The sequence below is a fragment of the Zootoca vivipara genome, chromosome 3 (assembly GCF_963506605.1).
Source record: "Zootoca vivipara chromosome 3, rZooViv1.1, whole genome shotgun sequence".
NCBI classification, from domain to species: domain Eukaryota; kingdom Metazoa; phylum Chordata; class Lepidosauria; order Squamata; family Lacertidae; genus Zootoca; species Zootoca vivipara.
This window is the reverse complement of record NC_083278.1, coordinates 11,616,269-11,635,897: the sequence shown is the minus strand read 5'-3', so window position 1 is coordinate 11,635,897 and position 19,629 is coordinate 11,616,269. Positions and strand designations below refer to the sequence as shown.

General features: G+C 45.7%; 1 protein-coding gene across 1 annotated transcript in view; it reads left to right on the top strand.

The window, feature by feature from the left end:
• The window catches only part of HAO1 (hydroxyacid oxidase 1), a 31,429-nt gene extending 21,165 nt beyond the window's left edge, over window positions 1-10,264 (top strand). The window contains exons 6-8 of the mRNA XM_035110118.2: window positions 851-1,009; window positions 1,628-1,697; window positions 2,364-10,264. Coding sequence (XP_034966009.1) covers window positions 851-1,009; window positions 1,628-1,697; window positions 2,364-2,434 — 300 coding nt within the window. The 3' untranslated portion in view covers window positions 2,435-10,264. The remainder of the gene's footprint in view (window positions 1-850; window positions 1,010-1,627; window positions 1,698-2,363) is intronic.
• Window positions 10,265-19,629: the final 9,365 nt, after the last annotated feature.

Here is a 19,629-nt window from a genome sequence, read left to right as displayed (position 1 = left end):
TTACTGCTACTGAAGGCAAATGACGCATCATAGTCACAAATCCAGTACATTCAGGATTGGCACTGTCCATAAGAAATCCAGTTGCACCAGACTTAACTTGAACTTACAATAATTTATAATAAGTTTAAACCTTAACACTACGCATACTACTGTATATACAGAACACCACACCAGAAGGAAAAGAGATGAGAAAGTGAAACTCAAGCTCCTTCTGGCCTGACAGAAGAGATAACAGAACCAGTTCAAACCAGCTGTACTCAGCTTCTCTGAATAACCCAAACATCTTCTGCTTGTTTCTTTCACACAGAGAAGCTTCCAGAACCCTCTTGAATTAATTAGAATAGGAACGATTCTCTACACATCAGATCAATACTTTCTGCACTAAGAAATTCAAACTGGCACATTGGACTCCCAGAAAGCTGCTCCCAAGTGCTGGTGGCAGTGGGCCTTCCAGAGCTGTGTGCGATATAGGATCAGTGATATCCCAGAGTATGTGCAGAAGTGCTTTCTCTCACAACTGGGTCTCTTTGGCGCCAGGTGTTGATGTTTCAAATCAGGGACGGGGAACCTGGGGTCTTCCAGATGTTGTTGCTCTCCAGCTCCCATCAGTCCCAGCCAGCAACAGTGAGGACTGATGGGAGCCTATTTGGGCAAAATCTGGAGGACCTTAAATTCTCTGTCCCCGCTTTGGATCATTGGGTTTTTTAAAATTAAAATTTGCACTTGCCAAACTTTACATTCTCACACGTGGAAATAAAAATGGCGGCTTGATCAAAACAAACAAACGTTGGGCCCCGGTAGTTTGAAAGTGTTCAGAGGATGTCACCCCCTGCCCACCTTTCCTTTGCAGGTTGAGGTCCTGCCTGAGATCATGGAGGCTGTGGGAGGAAAAGTGGAGGTCTTCCTAGATGGTGGAGTAAGAAAAGGCACAGATGTCCTCAAGGCCCTCGCCCTTGGAGCCCGAGCTGTGTTTGTAGGAAGGCCTGTAATCTGGGGACTCGCCTATAAGGTAATTTAAAGCATTAGTGCGAATGCCTGCTCCGTAGCTTCTGCTAGTTTACTGGAAAAGCAGATCTGCACATTAATTACTGAGTCAGACTCATAGGGCGGGATTCGGCTTATAAGTCCTGCTGGCAGGATGCATTGGATTTTCAAGACTTGTCTATTGTGTAGGTTAAAATAGCTATAAATCTCCTTTCCAATACACTGATACAAATGTTCTTATTTTATGCAAAGCCTTTTCTGCTTTTTGACTAATGGATGGAATTCTTTGATCCAGATCTCTCTCTCTTCCCCACCTTTTAAATTGAAGACAGATGAAGGTTAGTTCCAATTTCGGGGTGGAATTTTTTTCTGACCAGTGTCTTGTTTTTCAGCGTTCATTCATGGTTTGTTTGTTTTAGCGTACAACCAGTCTAGCTATCTTAAACTATATGGGACAAAGCATTGTAATTATAGCAGAACTCATGCTATATCTCACGGTAGCAGCCAAGTGGCAGGATTTGGAAAGACCACTTGGTGTTTACTGAACAAACCAATGTTTTTGCTACCACACTGAGGGCATTGCCTGACTTAAAGCTGAAACCTCAAAATGTTTATGTTTATGTGATATGCTAAACTTAATTAGGGTGAAGAAGGTGTGAAGGAAGTTCTTAAGATATTGAAAGAAGAGTTCCAGTTAGCAATGGCACTTTCTGGTAAGATGCAAAATATATTGGAACTATTGGCTGTGTGTACACTGTACCTTTAAATCACATTCTAAAGCACATGGGTTGGGGTTGATAAATGATCGAGATTGCAAATAAGCATGGACGGAGAGCTTAACTCAGGCATCCCCAAACTTCAGCCCTCCAGGTGTTTTGGACTACAACTCCCATCTTCCCCGACCACTGGTCCTGTTAGCTAGGGATCATGGGAGTTGTAGGCCAAAACATCTGGAAGGCCGCAGTTTGGGGGTGCCTGGCTTAACTCTTTCTGCCCATGCTGTGCTCCTGAGGGCAGTGCCTCCTCTGAAGGTGGTGTTTGCCTTGTGGGTGGGAATCTCCCATTGGTGTCAGTATCACTGGAGACAGCATGGAAAATTGAGTTCTTTACTTGCCACTTGGAAGTTGGATGTGATTATGGCAAATGGGCTACTTTGAGAGGGGTGTCCAGAGACAGGGTCGCACCTGTTAGTGGTCACCACTCATCTAAGCTCCAGAAGGTGGTGGGGGTCTTTCAAAACGTGCCCTGATCTGATTGAACAAGTATAGGAGAAGACCCCGTCCCCTAGGTAAAATTACTGGAGCCGTCCTGGGAACAGAAAATAATTTGGACTATAAGTTGCTTTAATCTCCCCTGCTCTTTCCTTTTTTCCCTTCTAGGTTGTCAGAATGTGGAAGCAATAGACAGAACATTGGTGCGGAGAGACCCATGGGCTGCCTCCAAGATCTAGCCGTGTTTGCTGCCGCCGCTGTAACTTGTCCAGTTGGTTACAAATTATTTGACAGCAAACTGCAAAGTGAATTTATGCCTCCAGTACAGGTTTAGGCTGGGTTAACAGGCCTAATATTCCACAAATATATATCAAATATATCAAGGCATCATTTTAATGCCTAAAGTAGGGTATTGGAAAATATTGGCAATACCTTGATAGATAAGTTTATATCCTTTTCATTATTATCCAGTGTTCAGTCATTTGCAATGAAATGTGAGTACTTATTGCCCAAATAAGAGCCGGCATTGTTCTTAGATGGGCTGATCTAAATACATCATTAATTACCAAAGTTGCACATTTTCTGATGGGAACTGCTGAACTGCAGTTGCACAGATATTAGTGGTGTTGCTTTGAAGTTGTTGGCTTGCATGACTGGGAGCGGCTGAGCTGCTAAAACGCTAAGCAGATGTTTGGATGGTGCATTCGATGAAAAGAACGGTTCCAGTGTGAAGGCTGAAAGATACCTCTTTGCCATTGCTTTTAACTATCTAATCCTACCCAAGCTGGGCTCTAAACATAGCAACCTGAATTAACTCTACCCTTGGCAGCTGTGAATACAGGAAGGCAATATGGGTTTGCTAGAGTTTTGGCAAGCTGAAGATCTGGGGAAATGGAGGTGCGGGAAAGGCCTTTTTACATGGTACACACCTAGCTACACTGAAAACTAGTTATATCAGGGGAGAGGAAACTCAGGCCCGGGTGGTGGGGGTGGTCCAGGCCTCTTTTTCAAACCCTCAGGCCTTGGCCCAGGCCACACTTCTCATGGGCCTATTCTGCACCCTCCTGGATGGAATGCAGAGGTGTGCAGTGACATTTTCCATAGGGGACCTGTTAGGGCCAGAGGCACCATCTTGTGAGGTCAATTGGGGCTGGGGTGCTGACATCACATGTGGGAGCATTACACCTCCCTCCTAAGCTGGACGGAAGCTTCCCAGACTATGGGAAGGAGGCCCCCGGACTCTTGACAGGATGCTGGAGCCCTGCTGCCTTTGGGAAGGTGGCAGGAGGGCTACCCTTCTGGGGACTGACCGCACACCACTGATGGGATGTATCTTTGAACTATAATAATGTCTTTTGTTTGTCTGGATGGAGGGGGAAGCGAAAGCGAATTATGTCCATGCACAGGAACTTCTGGCTTGAGTGGTTCAACAACATCTGGAAGGACAAAGAGAGAGCTGTTTCACCCACTTTAATCAGGAACATAGGAAACTTCCTTTTACAGAGGCCACACCTAGCACCGACTGGCAACTGATCTTCAGGGTTTCAAGCTGGTTTCTCTCCCATGCCTACCTGGAGATGCTGGGGCACTGAAAACAGAACCTTCCATGTGCAGAGCAGATGCTCCAGATGTGCAGAGCTATGGCCTTTCCATCATCCTAAAGTTCTGGTATATGCTTGAAACTGTCCCACAACACAAGGACAGTCTGAGGGTACACTTGGTAGCTGTTGACTGGGACTTTCAACATGAAAGAGACAGTTGACTAGACAAATAGTTGTTCATCATAAAGGATTTGCTGAAAAATGAGAGCACTGGAAAACCCACCATGGCTAGGTCTTGTTTCTTAGAAATACAGTGATACCTTGGTTCCCAAACTCAATCCGTTCTGGAAGTCCATTTGACTTGGAAAACGTTCGAAAATCAAGCCGCAGCTTCTGATTGGCCCCAGAAACAATGCCGACAGCTGAAATGAACATTTGTCTTCCAAAAAAACGTTTGCAAACCGGAACACTTACTTCTGGGTTTGCGGCATTTGGGAGCCAAGCCGTTTGGGAACCAAGGTACCACTGTACTGTGTTCCCTGCTCTACCATCCATTAGGAAGTTCCTTACCACTTTCTCTCCTGTTGGGAGTTCTGAAGTAATGTTTCTGTCATAAAAGAGGTTCTGGGAACCTGGCCGTATGGAAAGAGCTGCGGGAGAGAGAAGGGGTCAAACTGCTTCATGCTTCCCAGATAAGTGATGGCTTCCAACCCTATCATTTGAATCTCAGTAGTTTAGCTGATTTAAAAAAAGAAAAATTTAAAAAATACGTAAGCTCAAAACTGGTCACTTGTGCACTAATGTTGACTTGGTTCTCACTGAGGCAGTCAATCAGTATGTGGGTTCTGCCACTTCACGCGGCAGGTGAGGGCTTAAATGACTGAATGCTCTTCACCCCCACACCCCAAGCCCCACTGCATAGAAAACTAACTGTCATCTACCCCCTCCATCTCCGACCTGGCAGATGGTGTGAGCATCTTTTTACGTTATGTCCAGGGTTTTTTTTGCCCGTTGAGCATTGATCCAGTGCAGCAGTCCGCTGCAACTTTTCTCAAGGTGAGTTTCCGATGCCTTCTCATCCTCAAAGGATGGCTGCAAATTCCTCAGTGGATCCCATTTCTCCAGAACACTAACCTCCCCAGAAACAAAACAAGATGGATATTTATTAAATAGACAGTGCCTTTTAATCTCCCTGCAAACAAATCAAGATGGATGCTCCATAAACATGCCAATCTGAAGTGCCCTCAGTGAGCAATAAGACTGTAGAATCAGTTAATGCATTTGCAACCTTTCACTGAACTTGCCAACTGCAGTTTAGTCCCCAGAGTGTAAAAATGCTCTTTGAGGTTAATCCTTGACTTGAACATCTCCTTCCCACCAGAGGGTGTTGTAGTAGTTAAATAGCATTTTTCGCCAACAGTTTTAAGAAGTCCTTGATGCTAAATGATGATGGAATAGAAAGAAGTCAAGCTGCGGCATGATCTGAGAGGGTCAATACAGCACAATGCTTGTCTTGGTTTGTAAAATTCCACACTTTATTTACTGTGGGATGCTGAGAGTTGCATGGCAACTGGATTTTGTATGCACGAAGGCTAAGCAAATGTTTCTCCGTGTGTAATGAAGTGTAATTTCTATTGTTTACTGCACTTATCGTATTTGCTGCAATGTGGAATCCGTTGCATGTCAGTTACAGAAAACATCAGAAAGTGTTTATTTTTGATAATATAAATTCAGAGATTGGACAGTGAAGCCATGTGTTTATGTGCTAGGGGTCTCATTCCAGAATTTTGCCAAGGGGATTTCTAGCACTTAGCCCAATCCAGCTTGAGAAAGGTTGCTGTGTTCTAGCTGAGCAGCAGATGGAGAGAGAATTAACATGTGCCCGATGTGAACCATTTGAGAATTATTGCCAGGGTGAGCTTATAGGTTTGTTGTTCTATGTTTCTTTAAGCCAGGCTTCCTCAACCTTCGGCCCTCCAGATGTTTTGAGACTACAATTCCCAGCATCCCTGACCACTGGTCCTGCTAGCTAAGGATCATGGGAGTTGTAGGCCAAAAATATCTAGAGAGCCGAGGTTGAGGTAGCCTGCTTTAAGCCCAGAGTTGATTGCTTTTTTATGATTTTGAGCCCCTCTGCATTAAGAACAGCTTCTCTGACTGATAACCAAGGTGAAGGTTAATGGGGATTCTTAAAAAGTGTTTACTAACTTGGGCCAGTTAAACACTCTGATAATTAAGTGGAAATCACAAAGTTCTGCAACAGCTTATAGGTCATCATCGCTGGGTGGAATATCCCAGAAGTTTGGAGCAGTGCTCCTCTGACTTCTAACTTGTACACTGACAGGCTAATTTGGTTATGATTGTGGTTGGAGTGAAAGGGTTTGGGGTGTGTGATTCCCATTCCTGTGTCCCAGGGAGCTGAGTCTGAGATCAGTGTTCCTTCAAACATTTTTCTTTCATGCCCTCAGACTATCATCAGTGTAGGCCAGGCACCCCCAAACTGCGTCCCTCCAGATGTTTTGGCCTACAACTCCCATGATCCCTAGCTAACAGGACCAGTGGTTGGGGAAGATGGGAATTGTAGTCCAAAGCATCTGGAGGGCTGAAGTTTGGGGATGCCTGGTGTAGGCATCTGTTTTTAATGGGGTTGTTTAAGCAGGACATGCACTCAAACTGGGACCATAGTTGATCTCCTATTCTACTTTAAAGCTGAAATCCCACCAACAGATTTATATGTTAAGGTTAGAGGTTGCTCCAAATTAATAGCCACCCAACAAAGAATGGCAAATATCTAACAAGGATGTGTGGAGAATTCTCTGCATAGGAAAATGCTGTATTTTTTTGCTCCATAAGATGCACCTGACCATAAGATGCACCTAGTTTTTAGAGGAGGAAAACAAGAAAAAAATATCGGGAGGAGAGTGATCCCCACAGAGGCTTGGGAGGTTAGGGAGGGAAGCTGAGCACCTGCCAGCCATATGGTTGGCGGGGTGCAGCTTCCATCCTAAGCCTCTGCAGGGATCGCTCTCCTCCCGTGGAGGCTTCAGAGGCTTTCCTTCTCCCCACTTTTTTCTCCCCCCTCCCCAAGCAGCACAGGCCCCTTTTCCAGCCTCCTTCTCTTCCATCCCTTTCGCCCAAACTCAGGCGACGTCTGCAATTTCTTCCCTTCGCTGCTGCCTCTCCTTTGCCCTCTACCATGACTCTCCACTCACGGCAACCTACCTCTTCTCCCTTCGCCCCACTTCTCTGTCCCCCTACCCTCCGCCCTTTTCCTCTCCCCTCTCGGCAGCTTCCTCTTCTCGCCATCCTCCGGCCAACATCCCCGGAGCCATCAGGGGAAAGGGGAGGCTGTTGGCAAAGCCTCTCTCAAAGAGAGCAGCCCGGGAGCGTGAGGCAATGTCGCACAGCCTGCCCACCGCTCCCAAACCTTCCTGGGGGTTCAGGGGAAAGGGGAGGCCGCCGGCAACCCAGGAGGGCAGGGCAACGGCACGCGCCGCACTCGGGAGATTCGGCTCCAGGGACCACACATTCGCTCCACAAGACGCACAGACATTTCCCCTTACTTTTTAGGAGGAAAAAAGTGTGTCTGATGGAGCGAAAAATACGGTAATCCAAAGGACAAGATGGAAGGTGCTGATTAAGCTGTGGCAGGACTGACAAGGCCTTTGTGAACAGCAGCCAAACATCAGCCTGGCATACAGTGGTACCTTCGTTCTCAAACTTAATCCATTCTGGAAGTCCGTTCCAAAATCAAGGCACGCTTTCCCATAGAAAGTAATGCAAAATGGATTAATCCATTCCAGACTTTTAAAAACAACCCCTAAAACAGCAATTTAACATGAATTTTACTAATGAGACAATTTATCCATAAAATGAAAACAATGTACTGTACTATAAAATAAATAAGACAGTATTGTATATGATAAAAATTAAAATTGTTTTTCTTACCTGCACTAATGAATAGTCATTGTTTGGATGGGGGGCTTTTATCCATTTCCGCAGTCACACAATCAATCAGTAGCTGAACTGGGTTCCACACAGTCATAAAAACAAATGAACAAAAAAAAAATCCTCAAAAACAAAAACACAAAATAAATAGCAAAAACAAAAGTGCCAAACTTGATCCATTCTGGAAGTCTGACTTCCGAAATGTTCGAAAACCAAGGCGCAGCTTCTGATTGGTGCAGGTACCCCGGCAACAATACCTGACAGCCACATCAGACATTCGGCTTCCGAAAAATGTTCAAAAACTGGAACACTTCTGGGTTTTTGGCATTTGGGAACCAAGTCATTTGAGTACCACGGTGTTTGAGAACCAAGGTACCACTGTACAATGCTGTGGCAATAAACCCCCAAAAGCCAATACATTTATGGTATACATAAAAACACATTGTTCTGAAGACACAGGAGATAATGGCATTTCCCTACTCAGCATGTAATGATCACACACAGCAATACGTTTGGAACCATGTTTGATGCTGTTAACAAATTTTGTCAGTGCAATGTTCAAAATTCACTAGGCGTATTTTGCACTTGCAACCGAGTGAAGATGTCTGGGTGCCAGCATGGCACTTGACATCTCCACCATCTGGAGGTGCTTGCCTGGGGATCTTGACTATTTCCACACACTAACACCACCACCTGTAGAATTCTATCCATGATCTTTTATCTGCGCGAGCAGAACAAATTTCAGGGACCAAAAAAGTGTTGAAAAAATACGACTTTTGAGCTGTCTTGCCCCAAAATGGCAACTAGACATTCCATTTTGGCGACTGCGACCCTGGTTTAAGGATCCATTTGGCGCCTAGCTTATATATCTGAGTTTCTAACACTGCCACTGCCAGTCGTTTGGTGGGCCTGATGTACCCCAAAGACCACAGCTTTGCCACACCTGGTTGAGGTACCTAATTGCAGTACTTGGGTGAATGGAAGTGGCTCTTGCCAACAGACAGCAGCTCCTTGAGTCCAGGGGGGCTCGTGGCTGTTTCCCAAGGAAGTCCATCTTTCTGCTGAACACACTTTTCCAGAATATTTGTGATCTGTGGGACACAGGCCATGAGGAGTCTTGAGTCAAAGGGTTTCCTGTCCTCTGCGCGATGAACATCCCAGTCCCACCAGGCTTTTTGTTGACCTTCACCTTACCCCTTAGCACTGAGCTCTTTTATTTTTTGACTCCCGAAGCCAAGCTAAACAGAAAAACTCTGTTGCAAAGTACTATTTAATGTTACCATTTCCATAACACCAGAAGGGCTTTTTTAAAAAAAGCCGCTTATGTGTGCAACTTGTCTGTCTAACTGAGAACTACTGAACATTAATAAACTAGGGCTTGAGTAATTCCTTTTTGATAAATGAAGCAGTGTGGCTTTTTTTGGGTCCTGTTGGAAATGCAAGAGACTCCGAGATGAAGCAAACTTTTGGGGAAGGAGGCAGGACTGGCTCTGCTTGTCTTGGCTTCCTTGAATGGCTTTCAGCCTGAAATCAAATACTGGGAGCACGGGGAAAGCTGGCTTCTGAAGTCATGATTGTACTCTGAACCTCATCCTAAGGGTCCTGCTCTCTTAATAGAGCTCCTTTTCATGTGAAACTCTGGCGTCAGGCAACACGGAAGCCCATTTGTAAACACTCTCTTCATCATAGGACATCACACAAAAGTTGGCTTCCTAGAATACTCTTAGAAAGCTAGTTGAACTGTGGGCACTTCCTGGGTTGGCGTAATCTGGTTACGTTGTATGATGGCTATACGTCTGTTGAGAATTTCTCCAATTCAGAGCTTGACTGTTCTACATGTTGGATTTGTTTCCCAAACTCTAATTAAAAACAAGAGATCCACACATTTTTTGTGGCTCTCTGCAGCTCTCCCCCAGGTACATGTAGGGTTGCAGCCTCATATAACCATAGCATGTCTAATTAGTGCTGGAAGGGGTTAAACCATAGAGTAAGCTGTCCTGCCAGGCTTAGCCTGTGTCATCACTTCCCACTTTGAGGGGAAATGGGTCACCAAGCCTTTGTTAGGTCTCTCCATGTGGAATTCAGTATGCAAGGAGTTCTGAGCGCATGCTTTAACCCAGTGTTTCCCAACCTTGTGCCTCCAGATGTTTTGGGACTACAACTCCCATCATCCCTAGCTAGCAACACCAGTGGTCAGGAATGATGGGAATTGTAGTCCGAAAACATCTGGAGGCACAAGGTTGGGAAACACTGCTTTAACCAACCCCTTTTTGTTTCAGACCAGAAAGTACTGTAGTCTGAAACAAGTGTTTTCCCTACCAGTAGTTTTAAAACACTTATATTTCATAACTAACCAATGTTTTGACTGCCTGTGCATCTTTTCTGACTGCTGCGTAGGAAAGAGTTTTGTGTATGAAGAGTTATGTAAGTAAACCATTTGTGTGGGTCTGTCAATAAGCTTGGGGAGTGGGATAGCTTGGAAAGAGCTTTTAAAAGGGGACATTTTGGGACTCACTGGAAGGGCACATTTTAAAGGTTTTACAGACTATATTCCCATGCTTTTCTTTGCTGCATGTTTTGGGGTGTTTCTGCTGGGGTTTGAACCTGCAACCTTGGCGTTTTCAGTGCTACACGCCCACCAACTAAGCTAAGGTGGAGCAGAGTCCCAGCCTTGCTTCCCTTTTATCCATCCCAATCTTGATTGATGCACCTGAGCTTGTTCCAGCTGAGCAGCTGTGCCTCTCCACTTAACAAATATGTGATCTTCATCAGCTGAGTGACCACAAGCCTCCTCCCAAACCTAACAAGCCCCATGATCTCCACTTGGTCCACTAGTGAGCTGGGCTGTGTTCCCTTGCTTGCCTCAGTCTGCTGGAGTGCATTTTCCACTGTTCCCAGCGCTTCAGAGCCTGCCATGCCCACGGAGACAGGGACACCTCTGGTTTTGGTGGTGTGCAACATCCTCTGATATCCCGTGAGTACCTCCTAAATCCCCGACCTCCCCTTCCCCATCTTCAGGTTGTCCCAGTGTGTACCAATCATGGCTACACCCCTCGCTGGGATCCTTTCCCCCTTCCTTGGTGTCCTGCCAGTTCATGAGACCCATTGAGTTTTGGGAGACTGGAGCTCTTGACTAGTGTTGCAGCTGAGTTCTTCTTGGTTTTCCTTCCTGCCATGACGACAGGCAAGGACACTGGGGTACAGTTAGAATCATAGAATTGAAAGGTTAATCCAACCCCCTGCAATGCAGGAATCTTTTGCCCCAGGCAGGCCTTGAACCCACAAGCCTGGGATTAAGAGCAGGCATCCCCAAACTTTGGCCCTCCAGATGTTTTGGACTACAATTCCCATCTTCCCTGACCCCTGGTCCTGTTAGTTAGGGATCATGGGAGTTGTAGGCCAAAACATCTGGAGGGCCGCAGTTTGGGGATGCCTGATTAAGAGTCTCAAGTTCCACCAACAGCTGTTCCTAGAAAGCAGATAGAAAGAATGTTTGCTCAGTTCAAAGAGTGGGGATATCATGTATTATTGAGCAATATGGGAAGTCCCAGAAAAATAAGAATGGTAACATGATTATAATTTTTTTAAATTATAATCAATAAAATATTTTATTGATTTTTCATATAATGAATGAATGAATTAATACGGTCACAGACCAGCTTCGATTTTTCATATAAAACATATTTGGCTCAGTCCCATTGCCATATTTGTGATTGGCGATCGTGACTAGCCAGCTAAGGTTGGTTAGTAGTGAGCACCTTTGCATCATGCAGCTTGGCTCGCTTTTTAAAGCGACCACCAACTATTTCCTTCCTTTGGTACCCCTGACCATTTGCCTGTGGTGCATTGGCAGGGCTGGCCTTACTATTAGGCAGAGCGAGGCAGCTGCCTCAGGCAGTGGACGCTGAAGAGGAGAGCGGTGGCAGTCACCACGGCTGTTCCTTCCGATTGGAGGACAGAGTTGTGTGCGCCAGGCTGCCTTCTGTGCGCTCTCAAAGCTAGCCTGCTACCCTTAGGAGGATCCTGTCTGGTGGCCAGGGTTAAAGTAAGATCCTGTTGCCACTCCAGTACATAGAAGGGGGGGATTGCCATGTTGTCCTTTGCTCCAGGCAGCCCTGTGTCTTGGGTCAGCCCTGTGTATTTGGGTCTGGATTGATCCAATCAGCTATTTTGTGCTCCTCTCTGGCGCCGGGTTGTGCTTGTGAAGTCTTATTCTTTCTTGCAATTGGGGGCTGGTGGCTTTTTGTGCCTTGAAGTGATTTCATGTGAAGTTTTATAGTCTCTTGAGTACTTAAAAAAAAAGAAAAAAGAATTATTATTTAAGGCAAGTTTCAAGGAAGTGTGATTCATGTGTTTTCCCAGTGCAGCGTGGTTCCTTCTGACAGCGCCAGGTGGTTAAGAAAGCAGTATTAAGGGACATAGAGCACTTGCTCTTCTGTACAATAACGCCATGTAAAGGTCTGTTTTTTGATTCAGGGAGGGGAAGCCTTGAAGCTCTCACATCCACAGTAAGAAACCCAGCCTAGAGCTGCCAACTTTTCTTCCTATTACGTCAAGGCATCACAGAGTTTAAAGCTTAGTAAAAGTCCAGGTCCCACCTCCCTTCTCCCCTCTCCTTTAATCCCAAGGTAAATGTTAGGCAGACAGCAACTCTGCTTTATGCATTAACAAACCTGGCTGGGTTTTTTCTGAAAAGGCTTTTGCAAGGGCACTTAAGGGATTCTGAAAGTGCTGCTTGGCTGTGAGGGGAACTCAAGGAGCTGCCATTTTGCCGATGGGGCGCGAGGGGGTAGCGCCTTGGCCTCCCTTCATAAATTCGCAGCTATTGCAAATATCAGCTGGGTGACTGTTTTGTTATCTCTGGCAAAAAAAGGCCTGGAAGGCAAGTGGGGAGGGGGCCGCTCACGTTAGGCAACGTTGTTTTGAACTCCGTGGGGTTTCTTTACCAAATCTTTCCGTGCATGAACAGTAGCTGCTGAATGAAAACCTTGTCTCAAAGCCCGCACAGGAAAACAACACACACACACACACACACACACACACACACACACACACACACACACACACACCGTTCCCTGCCGCTTCCCTTTCAAAACTGATCATTAGCACCTTGGACTTGGTTTGAACCTTGAACACTTGGTGGGCTCCAATGGGGAAACCCCGCTTCAAAATCAGGTTCTCTTTATGTGGATGTAATGTTTTATTACGTGTTGACGAGCATGATATTACATGCTCCCCATTTCTCTGAGCAGTGAGGAGTTCCAGGAGGAATGCTGTGGGGTTGAATGTCCTTGAAAGGGGGGAGAGAGAGAACTGGAGACTTTGGAATGTTTCTTTACAAGTATCCGTCTAAGCAAAATCTTTAGCAAAGACAAAGGGGAACTCCTACAAGGCAGAAGATTCACACATCAGAGAGAGGGGGGCTATCCCAGTCATTTTACCTTCACCCATCTCTGAATTCAAGTGTTTTCTCTGCCTCGAGATGATGATGATTAAAGCTGCCCAGTACTCCTTGAAAATCATAGATCTGTAGAGTTGGAAGGGACCCTGAGGATCATCTTGTCCAAGCCCCTGCAATGCAGGAATATGGAGCTGTCTCATATGGGGATCAAACTCGCAACCTTGGTGTTATAAGCACTATACTCTAACCAACTGAGCTATCACCTGTGTTGGACTATGCTATTTCATCAAAGGGCCTGTGGTCCACCAGGTGTTACTTTTCAAAAGGGATGTGGGTGGTGCTGTGGTCTAAGCCTCTTGGGCTTGCCGATCAGAAGGTTGGCGGTTCGAATCCCCGCGACGGGGTGAGCTTCCGTTGCTCTGTCCCAGCTCCTGCCAAACTAGCAGTTTGAAAGCACATCAGTGCAAGTAGATATAGAGGTACCTTTGCGTCGGGAAGGTAAAAGGCATTTCCATGCACTCAGGTTTCCATCACAGTGTTCTGTTGCACCAGAAGCGGTTTAGTCATGCTGGCCACATGACCTGGAAAGCTGTCTGTGGACAAATGCCGGCTCCCTCAGCCTGAAAGCAAGATGAGCGCCGCAATCCCATAGTCGCATTTGACTGGACTTAACCATCCAGGGGTCCTTTACCTTTTCACCTTTACCTACTTTTCAAATGTGACAGCAAAATGCACCATCACACTGCAATTGGCTGGCATTCCTTTGCTCTGTATTCTTTTCATTGCACTGACATTCTAGGTAGGAAGAGGATGTAGAGCTCCGCGAGGAAAGAATCCTACTTTCAAAACCACTTTTGATTCTTTTCCCTTACACTTCTCGGTTGAACACACTGCACATAAAAATGAGCGAAGTGTGCGGAGACCACCACACCAGTGCCATACTGAGAGCAGGACAGCTCTCTTCACTCATCACTCAAATTTACAACTTTGCAATATAACAAAAACAGCTGCTCAGCTGAGGCAGGAAATAAATGTAATCCTTTTGGATGCTCGGGGTAGAAAAAAGCTTGTAGCCGCACATCCAGGAGGCAGGTTTGCCTCTGAATGCCAGTTGCTGGGGAGCATAAGGTGAGAGATTGCTGTCTTTGGAATCGCGTGGGTGTCCCATGGGTATCTGGTTGGCCATTGTGAGAACAGGATGTTGGCCTGGAAGGGCCTTTGGACTGGTCCAGCAGAGCTCTTTTATGATCCAGCCGGAAAAGGAGTGCAACAACTTCAACAGATATGTTACGACAGCTTCCCAGGAATGCCAGAGTAGCACCTGCAGTTTACTAAACAGGCAAAGGCTGTCCAATTATGCATCTGTCATTGTCTTTAACAGCTGGCAATCCATCTGTACTTTGTACAGTGGAACCTCGGTTTACGAACGTGATCCGTTTCACGGAGGCGTTCGTAAACGGAGGCATTCGCTCCCCGAAGGCACGTTTCTGCGCATGCGCAATATGCGCAGATCGTGTCTGCGCATACGGCGCTGCGGAACCCGGATATAAACACTTCCGGGCCTGCGGCGTTCATAAACGGAGGCATTTGTAAACGGGACTGTTAGTAAACCACTGTATTTGTTTTCAAAATCTCCAACAGAGGACTGGGGGGATTATAACCTTTTACCACCTTTAAGGATGTAAAAACGAGCTTGAAAGCCACCTTAGCTAAAACAAACATAATGAAGAAAAGCCAAGGTTGCCCAAACACTGACTCTGGAGACTTTCTGAACGAAAAACAATGTGACCTATTTTCCTTGGGCAAAGATTAAAGCAGCTCAGGGTCTCTTGTGTGCATTTTTTACATAGACTTCCAGAACTTGTGAGGCAATATTATAATGTGCTGTGTCTGCAGGGCAGGCCTACTCATAAGGCAAAGCAAGGTGACCCTGCTTCAGGCAGCAGGATTCACAGGGGCAGCAGACCCCAGTGTAGATGGTTTATTCCAACGCTTGTTGTAGATCCTCATTCACCCCTTCTTCCCTGGTGGGGAGGGAGGCACCATTTTGTGGTGCCAAAATATCTTGGGCCGGCCATGGGTATCTTGACTAATAATTTTGGATTTGCTGGGGTACAGCTCTTTGGCAGGATGCCTTTATTACTGGAGAGAGGAACAGGTGACATCCAGGGGCAGAGGAAGGTGGGGGTGGGCCACCCCGGGTGTCATCACTGAGGGGGGTGACAAAATGCCAGGGGACACTCACCGCGGGGCATGCAGCATGCCCGAGCCACGTGTCTCTCCTGGGAGTGACACGGTGGTTTGGGTGCCCACAGGCTCTGCACTGCCCCAAACGGTCCGCCCACTGCCTCCCCCAGCTGAATGGTAGGAGGCAGGCAGACTCCTTGGAGTGTCCTGCCCTGGCTTGCCCCGCTCTGTGGGCAGCTGGCCCTGCCCCTGGGTGCAGGGCACGCATGGCACCCCAGGCGCCCAATCGGCTTATTCCGCTGCTGATGACATGCCCACAAGCCGCCACCATGGCAGCGTCTAAATCATGCATCTCCAAACTCAGCCCTCCAGATGTTTTGGGGCTACAGCTCCCATCATCCCTAGCTAACAGGACCAGTGGTCAGGGATGATGGGAATTGTAGTCCCAAAACATCTGGAGGGCCGAGTTTGGGGGTGCCTGGTCTAAATATTCCAGTAATTTCCTCTCCAAAACCAATTATACTTGGCAAGCCCCCCACCCCAACACACAGTTGCCCATATTTCTGTAGCCTTAAGGTGGAATGATCGAGATTTTCAAGTGGCAGGGTTGCCTTGCAACATGCAGTTTTGGCCCTTGAAGAATGAAGCCCTGTAGAAAATGTGAGACCCACAGCCTTGGAGTTTAATCCCACAGAAGCTTTACCTGTTACATGCTTTGTGACACAAACTATTCTTCCTTTTAAAACAAACACTTAATACTTTGAAGAGCTATTTCTCTCTCACCCCCTCTGCTAACCAGCTTTTCCTTACTGGGAGAGACAGAAGGGTGTTTTTGTTGTTGTTGTTTTTTAAAAGCAATGTCCAGAGTTGCTTTTTAGCAGCTGATTTATGATTTTGGGGCTGTGAGGGGAAAGTTGCTATCCCAGCCCTCTGTGGTTCTGCTCCAGGAGTGCCCTAGAGAGCTAAGAGGCCCTAAGGAGGGAACGGTTGAAACAAACCAGGAAAACAAGTCAGAAACTCTGAATAGATTATGATGCAGCTCCCACAGTACATGCACACAAGCTCTGACATATTTATGGTGCTTCCAGTTGTAAGAAGCGCTGCTGCTGCTGCTGCTGTTACGACTGCTAAAGAAATAAACGACATTTTTCACAGGCCAACAAGAGCAGCACACAGTTGAGACTTTCTGTTGGTTTTGTTATAGATATCGCTCTTTCCACCCCAATTACCCCAACGGGCCACTTTTGTCTGAAATAGCCGGTGGTGGAAGGAAACATAACTGTAATTTGTCACCTTTGAAAGTGATAAGGCGCTGGGAATGTCAAGGGGCGGGGGGAGGCAGAGAAACCCTTTCACATTACAAGTATTGATGCATAGAAAAGAAAAATATAGCCTGCTTTTAACTTTTGATGTCAGCACCTCCCATGCTGGTTTCAATGAATGGGCTAATTATATTATTACGGAATACTCTGAGTGAACACCTAACGTCAACTTAAGCAAGATATTGTTATAGATTTGGAAGGGACACCCCCCCCCCTAAACCCCAGAAGGGAGAAATACAAGCTGCAGAGGAATTTCTGGGCTAGCCTATGCAAAACAAGCTGGCCACCATGAAGAAACAATACAAGGGCCATTGAGAGCCATTGGCAATGCAAGAGAACTGTCCTGAGGTGTGAGCAGAGGGGATTTTGAAGGTTGCCATGATATATGGGTGTGAGGTGATAGAAAAAGAGAGTTTTTAGCAGAGTGTTCTGGGAAGAAGAAGAAGGAAGAAGAAAGACGGATCCATCTTGGGCAGGCTGGCTGCAGGCTGGCTGGGAGAGATGCCATGGACAAGCCCCTCTTGAAATGACCCATACTGTAAGATCCGGACTCCACACTGTAATGAATCCACACTGTAATCTTGAAGGAACAGGGTAAATGTAATGTTTCAGCTTGGAGGACCACCCATGTTTTGGGGAGAGCATACATGATCTGGTAGCATATGCTTTCAGTTCATTGTCTAGATAAGGAGTCTGCCATGTAGACATGCTGCCTGTCTAACTCTTATTTATTAGCACACCCATTTATTATGGTTTGTTGCTATTTCTGGACTACCCTGAGGCACAGGAAATATCACATGTGAAGCATCATAGTTTACTTCTCGATCTGACAAATAATGCTTGACTACAGCCTACGATGGCCCCATGAGCTCAAAGCAATGCCCCTGTTTAAGGAGCAATCTTCCTGGATGAGTTGCACCACATTGCCCTACTGTGGTAAAGGCTGCTTTGAATTTTGACCACAGGAAGCACACTCAATGAAGAAACGTTTAATCAGAAGATCTTCACTGAAACATGACACACGTTTCAAGGCTTGCTTGTTTTAATAGCTGAGCGCTGACAACCAGCAAGGTCAGTTTATGATTAAGTCTCTGTGACACTGCCGGTCACTTGCACATAATTTGCATTTTTATTTGGAGACGGGTGTCCAAACAAGTTCCGCTTTTCCCTCGGAACCTTGAATTATTTGACTTGCCATTGGCTTTGCAATTGATGTTATCCCGAGCCTCTCAAAAGCTGGTTTGAAAAGTTCATGAACTTCACCAGAGTTGTTCAAGGCACTGCAAGGAAAGTGACTGGGACTGGAATTAAGTGATGAGGCCGTGGGATGATTTCCTCCCTGCTCTCTCCAGGCCTTCAGCTGCCAACCTTCGAAAAACCCCAGTGGGGATGCAGCAGCTATTGAATTAAGATGGGTTCAGGTAGTCCAGGAAGTGGTGTGGATGATTCAGTGTGTGTGGTACATGCTTCTTTCTGGGTCACACTGAATAAACATCTTAGTCTGGTGTTGAAGGTTATCGGAGACTTGAGACTGGGCTCATAATATTTATTCTGTCCTTTCCTCTGTGAATGTGTTGGAGAAGTAACTGACATGGCCCAAAGTGTACATGGATTGCCACATGCTGCTTCAAAACAGTTTTTAGTTGTGATCTGGGAAAGGTAGGATATTAAACAAACATCTTTCCTTAAGGGAACTTGGGGAGCTGGACAGGACATATTCTGTTGTATGGGTGTGCGTTGAATTCAGGGGGAAAAAATTGAATCTGAAGCTGGAAAAGGGTGCCTTGGAAAGATTTGGGGGCAAAGCAGGATCTGTATGAGGCAACATGAATAGAACCTCTGAAGTAAACAGTGCAGAACAGATTAGGATGAATCCTGAGGCAACGCAGGGTCCCTAAGAGGAATTTTGGGGATCATTATGAGGCAACACAGATCCCAGCAAGGACTTTTCAAGTGTTTTGTGGCACCTCATTGATCCAGACATTTCAAAAATGCTGCAGACAAACATCTGCTGAAAGGGAAATTAATGTCGCTGAGCTTCCAATGTAAAGAATAATTCTAGGGTGAGGAGACAGGGAAGAAAAAGCAGGTGCCACAGTGGGGAGACGGTGGAAAGTGAACTCTATTGTGACTTTCAGGTCAAGCTTGTAATCATAAATAATTATTTTACATGCAAAGTGAAAACTTTTAGCTCCACCACTCGCCACAATCAGCTTTAAAAGTTCTTTTTTTAAAAAAAATGTTTTATTTTAGTCATATAAAACGCATACATTTACATTTACTCAAAACACATACACAGCACACTACCTTATATTCATAGCATAAAACTTAAAAGTTCTAGCACAAAAGACTCCACACATTTATCCACAATTTCCCAGGTTTTTCACCCAGAGATACCTCTCTCCTGATAGCAATTTTGAGACCAGTTCTCCACAAAATGCTAGAGGAGATCAAGTGATTCCTTTCTATCCACCCCAAGAATTGTGATAGCTGCTGTTGTTGGGATACCACTGCAACTATCCTTCAGAAATTTGGCAGTATTTGTGTCATTAGGAGAAGTGACATTGCCTGCAAATTTAATCCAATTCTGCTATAGACGTAAAAAAGTTACAGGCATTTCCTTTTTAAATAATAATAATAATAATAATAATAATTAATAATAGGTGCCCAGCACAATAGCTCCTGGGCCTATCTGCTTGTAATTTGGCAGGCTTTATCTTCTCTGGAGGGTCTTCCATACCTGAAAACTTCATACGCATCTGTCAAAGGGGGGGGGGGGAGTTAGAGCGTACAAAGTGCCTTGGACTAAGGTGGGCTAAACCAAATCTTTTGGCCAGTGAAACCCCCTAACCCATTGCTTTCCTGGAATTATGCATAGATGTGAGAATGATGTCTAGACCTCATGGCAGCAGGAAGACCCTTTAAAAATCTGCGCTTTTATTGAATGAATGAAACTGAAACATTAAAGAAGAGATTCTCATATTAAGAAGCTGCTTTCCCCTCACAGACAGACATTGCTCAACTAGAACTGTGTG